Source organism: Urocitellus parryii, chromosome 3 (assembly GCF_045843805.1).
Source record: "Urocitellus parryii isolate mUroPar1 chromosome 3, mUroPar1.hap1, whole genome shotgun sequence".
NCBI lineage: Eukaryota > Metazoa > Chordata > Mammalia > Rodentia > Sciuridae > Urocitellus > Urocitellus parryii.
The window spans coordinates 219,528,966-219,537,809 of record NC_135533.1 but is presented as its reverse complement, the minus strand read 5'-3'; the positions used below and the strand labels follow the sequence as shown (position 1 = coordinate 219,537,809).

The 8,844-nt window shown below is 64.9% G+C and overlaps 1 protein-coding gene across 1 annotated transcript; it reads right to left on the bottom strand.

Moving 5' to 3' along the window:
• Nucleotides 1-85: 85 nt before the first annotated feature.
• Cbarp (CACN subunit beta associated regulatory protein) lies at nt 86-8,375 on the bottom strand. The gene is made up of 10 exons (XM_026413924.2): nt 8,180-8,375; nt 6,441-6,541; nt 6,223-6,362; nt 6,028-6,092; nt 5,500-5,644; nt 5,208-5,379; nt 4,893-5,033; nt 4,186-4,438; nt 2,670-2,850; nt 86-1,795 (listed from the first exon to the last, which is right to left on the bottom strand). Exons 2-10 carry the CDS (start codon nt 6,531-6,533, stop codon nt 841-843), a joined length of 2,145 nt encoding a protein of 714 aa, XP_026269709.1. The 5' UTR covers nt 6,534-6,541; nt 8,180-8,375; the 3' UTR covers nt 86-840.
• Between the last annotated feature and the right edge of the window lie 469 nt (nt 8,376-8,844).

Genomic DNA, 8,844 nt, shown 5'->3' with positions numbered 1-8,844 from the left:
GCTGTGCAGGTGTTTGGGAGTTGTCGGGAGGCAGGTGGGGCTGGCAGGTGGGAGCATGGTGGCCCACAGATGGTCATGGCTTCTTGCTGAGGCAGTGGGATCTAGACTTCTGGACTCAAGTGGCCAGGGCCTGTGAAAGACCGTGACCTTCCTCCCCCAAGGCCATTGCCGTCTCGGGTCTTCAGAGAAAACCCAGAGCAAATCAGAATATGCAGTAAATATTTATGATCAACCAGAAAAACAAAAACACAACAGGAAACCCATCACTGGATGGTACGGACAGGGCGGAGAGCTTGGAGGAGCGGCAGGGGCTGCTCAGCCGCGGGCAGCCCCATCTTTTGGCAATAAATAAAGCTTGGGAAACTTGAAACCGTGTCACCTGGGCAATCTCCTTCACGTCTCAACACTGGCGGGCCACATGCGGAGGGTGGGGGCGTGGGGCGGCAGCCGGCCGTTATTGCTCGGGTGGGAGGTAAACGACTTCGGCGGGCGGTGACTCCCGCGTGCACCCAGCCCGCGTCGGCCCCCAGCCCGAGCTCGAAGTCCTCACAGGGGCCTTGGGCCACGGACCCTCCGCCCATGGGGGCCCAGGGCCGCTAGAGGTTGCTCACTAGTCCTAAGAGAACTTATGGTTCTGCCGCCACTCGAGCCTCGCCCCTCGGGATGTCCTATGACCACCAAGAGCCCAGAGGGGGCGGTGCGCGCACACCCAGGGCTGCGAGACGCTGCGGGCTGGGCGCGGCAGCGAAGGGCGCCCGGCACCCGGGGCTGGACTTCGCGCCCCAGCTTGGTCCTGGGCGGCGCCGGAAAAGCTGCCGAGGTGGGATGGGGACACGGGGATTAGGCCGGACTGTGGTCAGGGGACGTGGGGGCCGCGGCGACGACCAGCGCTGGGGCCGCGGCGACAGGCTCGGCGAGGCGCGGCGGGAAGAGTCTCTCATCGAGGCTGGCCGCCAGCTTGTCCAGCAGCGCCCCCGTGGGCTCGACGCATAGACCGGAGCCTGGGCAGCCCCCGCCAGGCTCCTCCTCGATGACGGGGATGCTTGGGTCGTCGCCAGTGCTGGCAAGCGCGCGGCCATCGAGTGGGCAGTCGACGCTGTCGCCCCGGCGCAAGGGCGCACGCGCGGGCCGCGGTGCTCCGGGGGGCGGGGCCGCGCCACCCGTGGCTGGAGCCGCGCGGGCGCCACCGGGGTCACTGTGTTGCCGGCCGCGCTGCCACTGCTTGCGTGCGTGCGGGTGCACGCGGGCGCGGTGGCGCGTGGCAGCAGGTGCGTCGTCGAAGTGCGGGTCGTGGCGCAGAAACTCGTGGAAGAGCGCGTCCGTCTTCTCATCGATGCTATAGTCGCGCCGCGGACGGCGTGGCCATGCGCGTGGGCTGCGTGGCGGGGCGGGAGCGGCGGGTGGCTCGGCGGCATCGTCGCCTGCACCACGGCCCTCGATGCTGGCGTAACCGCTGTCCATCTGCAGCAGCCGGCGCGCTTCGCCGTCTTTGGGTCGCGGTGCGGGAGGTGAGGGCGGCGGGAAGGCCGGGGGCGCGCCCCCGGACCCAGAGCTGTCGCCGCTGCGCACCGAATCGCGATCGTTGCCGCTGCTGCTGTGGTCTGAGGCAGCGGCCGCGTGCAGCTCCAGGGAGGCGCGCAAGCTCCACAGGTCGCGGTAGCTGGCCTGGGTCTGCTCGGGGTCTGGCTCCAGTTGCTGCTGCTGCTGCTGTGGCTGCTGCTGCAGTCCCGCGCCAACGCTGTGCTCTGGGGGCGACTCGGGGCTTGCTCCTCCCGCCGCCTCGGCTGCCTCTAGCCTGCAAGCCAGGCCACGGCTGTCAGAACCCACCAGCTGAACCCCTCCCAGCCGGCCACCCGCCTCTGGGTCAGGGAGGGTGGGCACAGAGGTACTGGGGGACTGGGCTGCTTGCCAACCCAAAAGCTGATGTAGGTCCCCAGTATCTGCTGAGGCTGCAGAAACAGGCCACCCCAAGAGTTAACATTCTTCCCTCTTCCTGGGCTCTTGGTGGAAGTGGGGGCCACAGGAGAGGAACTAGACTAAGATGAGTTCAGCCTGTCCTCTGTTCCTTAGTGGGTCACCTCACTCACCCATCATATAGGACCAGAAGGGTGAGGCACAAGAGTTAGGGGTCACCTGCTCACACAGGAGTGACCCAGGCTTGGAAGGCTGCACTTCTGGGTCCCATTCCCACATCCCACTGGTTTGGCTAAGGGGCTTCAGGACAGTTGCCTTTGGGTTAGGGTGGAGAAGGACGTTGCTGGAGAAAGGGGTCAAAATAGTTTCTGAGAAACAACTGTCCATCCTCAGGAGCATGGGCAGGTGGGAGAAGGCCTGGAACCGGGCAGCCCTTCAGGCCTAGGATTCCACTGGGAAATAGCAACACCAGGATGGACAGAAGTCCATGGTGGCCCTGCTTGGGCAGGTGTCCCATCTTGGGGACCCTGGGGCCATCATCCAGGGCCATGCCCACCCGCCTGCCCTTACCCAGTCTTTCCCTCCTTCCCTCCTCCTCCGGTCCTCGCTGGAGAGGTAGCCCCTGCAAGGCTGCCAGGGGGTTGCGAGTGGGAGTCCACAGGACCAGGAGGGAGCTCCCTGAGCCACCTAGGGGGGATGGAGCAGGGCAGGGGCCCACAGGTCCACCCCTAGCACCTCTATCTATTGAAAAATACCTGCCGAGAGAGGGGGGTGGGCTGGTGGGGCTGGCCAGAAAGGGACTGGGGGGTGGGAAGGCCACGGCGTCGCCAGCTCTAGCAATGTACTGGATGAAGTCTGCATGGGGGGTGTCCCCTTCCTGCTCCATGCTCTCGCTGGCTGCTCGCTGCCGTTGGAAGTGGTGCCGCTTGGGGGAACCTATAAAGGGAAAGAATGGTCAGTCAGTCTGTGCCTCTGTCCCCCATGCCCATGTCAGACCTCAGCTGGCAGCTCCCAGGCTTTAGGCTGTGGACAGTGGGTCCCAGGATTTGTGCATGCTAAAGCACAGGTGAGGAAACTGAGGCAGAGGGCAGAAAGACGAAGACCAAAAAGCAGGCACCAGGTAAAGGTTTTAGGTAGAAGTAGTGCCCCCAGAGCAGCCCTGGCCAGACAGATGCAACTAGGTGCACGGACACCCAGCGGCAGGCACAGCCCAGCTCAAAGTGCAAAGTGGAGGCTGTGGGAGTCCGGGAAAGAGGCGGCATCCTGGCCTGGGGAGTTTTGGGGGACTGTTCCACCCTTACCCAGGGGCAGGCTCCCAGCAAACAGTCCTGGTTAGCTTTGCGACACCCCAACTGCCCCATCTCAAAATGCCTTCTTTCAGCTGAAACAGGGCAGCCTACAGGCCTTCGCCTTCCCCATACCCCCTGCCAGAAGCTGCCTGGGTGGACTGGATGAAAGAGAAGTCACCCACCAGGTCTTAACCACATCACCCAGCCACACCTTCCTTTTCTTGCTACAGGAGGCCTCTCAGGATGATGGCTCCTACTACCTTACCTGGACAAGGGGAAAAGGCACCCCGGGCCTGACTGACCAATCCTCTGAGCTTCCGTGCCCCACTAAGGTCTCCTGGGCAGGGAGTATTAGACCATCAGGGCACCTCTTTCCCCACAACCCTGCACACATCCTCCATTTAGGGGTCAGCAAACTGCTGCCCACAAGCCTAACTTGCCCCCCACTTGTAGGTGGAAATGAAGTTTTACTAGCACTCCTCTTCATTGACTCTTCCCCGGCTGCTCCCTAGCTTCAGTAGCGCCGAGTAGCTGAGACAAAACTATCTGGCTGTAAGACACAAATACTACAGTCCAGGACCTCACAGAAAACATTGGCTGATCCTGGCCTAGTCCAGCGGCGTTGCTCCCGACCCAAGGAGTCTGGGTCCCACGGGGGAGAGGACTCGTCCCAGGGAGGAGTCCCTCGAGAAGATCTCTGCACAGCACAGCCGTACCTCTGGCTGAGAGCTGGGCCTGCACAGAGGGCCTGGGGCACGCAGGGAGGAACGCTGGGCAGAGGCCTGGCCTCAGAACTTCTGTGCCAGGTGGCCTGTGTGTCACCAGACGGCAACCAGCCAGGGTGCAGGGAACCTTGGAGCCATGACAGCCCCTCTACAGTCTGCCAGGCCCTGTGGCCCTCCCTGGGGCAGAGCTTTCTGCACTGTGACTACCTACCAACACACCTCCTGGGCCTTGCTGCCTACCAGGAACTGAGGCTCACCTCTCGTGTCCAGACTGGATGCTCGCTGACTGGGCTCCAGTTTCCACTTCTTGACCTTGAAGTAGGGGCTGGCTCCATCCAGGCTGGCATGGCGGCGCAGGCGGGTGAAGAACTGTAGCATGGTGCCTGCCCCAGAGCCTGCTCCTGCCTCCCCAGGCTCTGCTGCAGCCCCAGGCGCAGCCCCAGGCCCTGGCCCTGGCCCTGGCCCTGGCCCAGGCCCGCCAGCCTTGGCACTCCTGGGACCTATGTCCAGCTGGGAGGGAAAAGGGACAGTTCTTAGGGATATTCCCCTCCTCTTGGTCCTGCATTTTAGCCCCTGCCAAGACAGAGTGTCCCAACACCCCAGACCCACCAAATGGAGAGGTGAAACCTGCCTGAAAAGGTAGGACAGAGCCCTTGGTGGGTTGTGGCCTGTGGCCTCCTCCCTCTGAGACCCTGCCTCCCTCAGGCCAGCTCTGCCCCTGCCCAGGCAAAGACCTCCAACACAGGCGTTTCTGAGGGTGCGTGGCTAGCTCTCTTCCCAGGGCTAGAGGTGGCTGGCCATACCGTCTCCAGCACCTGGGCATTCCTCCTGGGTGTGAGAGCCATTCCAGGCAAGGAAGGCCATGGCAGGTGAGAGGCCACAGGCTGGTCAGTCCCAGTGGACAGCAGGGAAGGGCAGGAGCCCATTCTCTGGGCACTCTGGGAGAACACAGGAGAGCCCCTACCGAAGTGCCTTCCCCAGAGTCGCTGGATGCTGAGGGGCTGATCTCCGCAAAGTCGGCAGTGCCTGCGGCCGAGTTGTAGGGGTCACCTGGCAGGGCGGAGCTGGGGCCCACAGAGCGGCCAGTGAGGGCCTTCCCCGGGGGCTGTGGGACAGAGCCAGGTGGGGAGGAAGCAGCAACAGGTCAAAGAGCACAGGTGGCCAGCAAGGGGCAAGAGGGCTCAGCCTCACCATCACCAGCCACCCCAGCAGACCATTCCTCACCCTCAGAGGCCCCCCTGCCACTGAGCCCTGGGGGGGGCTGCCACCCCTCCCTCACCTGGAATATGGCCAGGCTATCTTTGGGGGTGGTGGCAGGGTGGGGGGTAGTGGCCACGCTGGCCTCGCCAGAATCACACTCATGTATGGTGACGATCTTGAGGGGTGGCAGGTGCAGATGGGTGAGCCGGGCGTTCTTGAGGTGGTGGAAGTCCCCTTCTGTCAGGGTGTACCTGCGAGGAGCACCCACCAGGCCCCTTGCTGCATGCTGCTGGGCCCCACAGACAGGAGGCCCTCGCCCTCAACTGACTAGCAGGCCCTCCCTGGACAGCAGCCCCCTGCCAGGCCCTCACCTGCGGCCCTTGTCCTGTGCCTTCCGGCTCTGTTCAAACAGGGCAGCCTCATTGAAGGAGACCCGGCGGCCCGTGGAGCTGGTGGACAGGAAGCGCTCGGTCTCCACATCCTGGCCCTCGGGGTCCTCCCCCCTGAAGTCGGGGTCTGCGAGGAGAGCCAAAGAGGGTGGGCCCCGGGTGGGCCAGGCTTCATCCTGGGTGGGCCTCCGGGCAGGGTGGGACAGGAAGGGGCGCAGGGTGGAGTGACCGAAGGACAGGGTGGGCTGGGGAGGCGGGCCGGGCGGGCACTCGCTCATCCGCTCACACACTCACTCGCTCAGCACGCGTGTGCGCACCTACGCCTGGGCGTTAAGGAAACAGAGATGAGTCGGAATCGAGCTGCGCCCAGTCTGGTGGGGGAGACAGACAGACACAGACGGTCAGGCGGCCCGAGGGGGCAGGCAGTGGCTGAGGGGCGGGCAGGCAGGTGGGTAGGCAGACAGACAAATGGCCAGAGGTGGGGGGAGAAGAGGTGGGTGGACCCCTCACCTTGGGCAGGGTGGGTGCTGTTGTCCAGGTAGGTGGTCGTGGTCTTCTCTGCTTCCTCCATGGCCCTGGGGAGGTAGAGCCGGGATATAAAGTGACAGTGACCTCCGCCCCGGGGCCCCAAGCTTGTGCACCCATTCTCGGAGGCCCCACCTGCAAGTCAGTCAGCTCCCAGCACCTGGGAATGGGGACACATACCTGTTGAAGCGTTGGTGGACCTCCCAGCAGCGCTTGCACAAGAGCAGGACACCGGACAAGACCACCAGAGTGCCCCCGACAAACAGCGACATGACCACCACCAGCAGCACGTAGTTGTCCAGTATGGGGTCCGGCGCAGCCTGCAGATGTAGAGGCGAGGGTCAGGGTCGTGCCACTGGGCTGACATCCCATCTACCCCATGTCCCCAGGTCACCCACCGTGGGATGACTGGTGGCATTGTCCCACGATGTCGTCAGGGCAGCCGTGGCGGTGGTGGCCGCAGCTGTGGCCATGGTGGCCGTCGGCTGCATGGTGAAGGCTGGGACAGGAGGGCAGGGCCTGCTCAGCTCCAGCTCGATCGCCCCTTCCCACCAGAGCTGCTGGAAACAGGCCCCCTCTTCCCTCCCAGGAGCAGAAGCCCACACAGGCCCATGACTCATGGGCAGGCAGCAGAGCCCTGCAGCAGCCCCCACCTGCTCTGACCAGTGCTGGGTGGGCCCAGTGCAGGACATCTCTAGGAACCTCCATTTTGCCACGTTTACCTCTTGGGAGGTGGGATTGTGCGTGCCGTGTATTACAACTGCCTCCCCAGGGAATGTGGTCAGCCCGGCAAGGTAGGGCAGGTGGGGGCCTGCCAGGCAAAGGAAAGTGCCCCTCCAGACACGGAGAAAGTGAGGCCATGTCGCACACACAGGCGAGACCCCGGTGAGACCCAGGGCCCTCCTCTGGGGAGAGGAAAAGGTGGCTTAAGGATGCGCAGTGCAGATGAGGCAGAGAACTTGAAGCGGACCCCCCACCTCTGGGGGCACGGAATGGCTGCACCAGTGAACCCCAAGTCACGACACAAGAGGTAAAGGTCCCCCCCCTGCCCACGCTGGTGGGAAAGGAGAGGACAAAGGAGGCACATCTGTTCCTGCCCCGAGAATCTTGTTCCCATGGTGACGGTGCGCGCAGGCCGAGATGGGGGGCGGGTTGCCAGGCAGAGGGAGGGCGGGAAGGGGGCGCGGGGGAGGAGGCCTCCTGCAGGGGCGCCCCAGTCGCGGCGGCAAGATGGCTGCGCCACCAGCCAGGGCCCGCAGAAACCAGCCCAGTGGACCGGCCTCCATGGCTGCTCGAGCTTGGGGGAAACTGAGGCTGCGGCTGGTCAGCACTCGGGAAGGGGCTGCCTGGAAATTGCACCTGACCCACCCCGGGGCTGGAAGGACCCGTGAAGCTCAGGGACCGAGGGTAGTCCCGCTTTTCATACTGTCCCCAAGTCGGCACGCCACACGCCAGCCCCTTTTCCCAAGGAAGAAGGGCGCGCAGGCTCCGGAGTTGCTTGCCACTTTCGGGCTCTAATCCCCTGGACCGCGGAGAAACAGGCGCAGAGAAAGGAAGGTGCCGGGCAAGACCAGGTGTCCTCAGCGGTCCCCGTCATAGGCTAGAAGGGGGATCGCCTATTTGGGGGGAGGGGGCGCTTATGTAGGTCGGGAAAGGAGTTCAGGCTGGAGAAGGTGGGGCAGAAGGAAGGGATGGTTATGGGAGGAGACACGGAAGATGGCTGCAAGCCGCAGGCAGGAGATGGGCTGGGGGGGATGAGAGCTCAAGGCGGAGGTCCCCACGGGCGGTCCCTGGCCCTAATCCCGAGCCGGCCGGGGTCAGACAGCAGAGAACCTGACAGCAGGCTAAGCGGGGAGGCTAAGGTGCCATCGCCCTCACCCGACCTCACCGGGGAAACTGAGGCCAGGGAAAGGGCGTGGGCGGGGTCCCTCTCCAGGTCGCCAGACGAAGGGAAGGTGCGGAGCCGCGCTGGCCGCCTCCAGGCCCAACCAGTTCCTCCGCGTCCTCCCACCCGTTAGGCGCAATCATGCGGGAAAAGGCGGGTGGTCTGGAGCCCGGGCGCGCCCCGATGCCGGCCGCCATTCCGGCCGCGCGCGCGGTCCGCCCGCCCCCGCCCGCCCCGGCCCGGCGCGCCTACCTCAGCGCCGGGGCGTGCGGCCCATGGGCTGCGGGCTGCGCTGCGGGCGGCGGCTGAGCGGCGTTCCCGGCTGGCTCCGGCACCTGGTGGCCGCGGAGCCGGCGGAGAATTTATGAATGGAGAGCGCGGCGCGCGGGGGAGGCCGGCGCGAGAGGAGGGGCCGTGCACGTGACCGCGTTGGCGGCGCTCCCGCTCCGGCCCACTTGGTACGCCCGGTGCTGCCGGGTCCCCAGCCGACCGCCCCCGCCGCTCTGGCCGCGGCGTCTGGCTAGTTCTGCGCCGGCCACCGCCTCCCTTTCCCTTCCGGCGGGGGCGGGGGGCGGAGCCTGCGCTCCTGTTCCCCGCCCCCACTCCCCAGTACAGCTGCCTCTTCCCGCAGAGGCCGACAAGCAGCCCCAGCACCGCTGCATAACTCATCTACCCTGGGTCCTGGGGTTTTTGGGGACACAGCGCCAGCGCGGAGGCCTGGGGTGCACGACTCCCCATACTCCAGGTCCCAAGAAACAAAGCCAGAGGATATGAGATGCACAGCCTCCCCTTGGGCACAGGACTCCCCCTAGTCTAACCCGGGGAAACCCAAGTTGGTGGGCCAGGGAGTCCTGGGGTACACAGACAGACCATCTTGCTCCTCCCTTGGGAGTATGGAAGGCACACAGCCATGGCCT

Excerpts from the sequence above, each read along its gene's own strand:
- Cbarp (XM_026413924.2), bottom strand. The coding sequence starts at position 6,533 with ATGCAGCCGACGGCCACCATGGCCACAGCTGCGGCCACCACCGCCACG. Across the intron at positions 6,363-6,440 it reads ATGCCACCAGTCATCCCACG|GCTGCGCCGGACCCCATACT; the intron begins GTGGGTGACCTG and ends CTACATCTGCAG. Across the intron at positions 5,034-5,207 it reads ATAGCCTGGCCATATTCCAG|CCCCCGGGGAAGGCCCTCAC; the intron begins GTGAGGGAGGGG and ends TCTGTCCCACAG.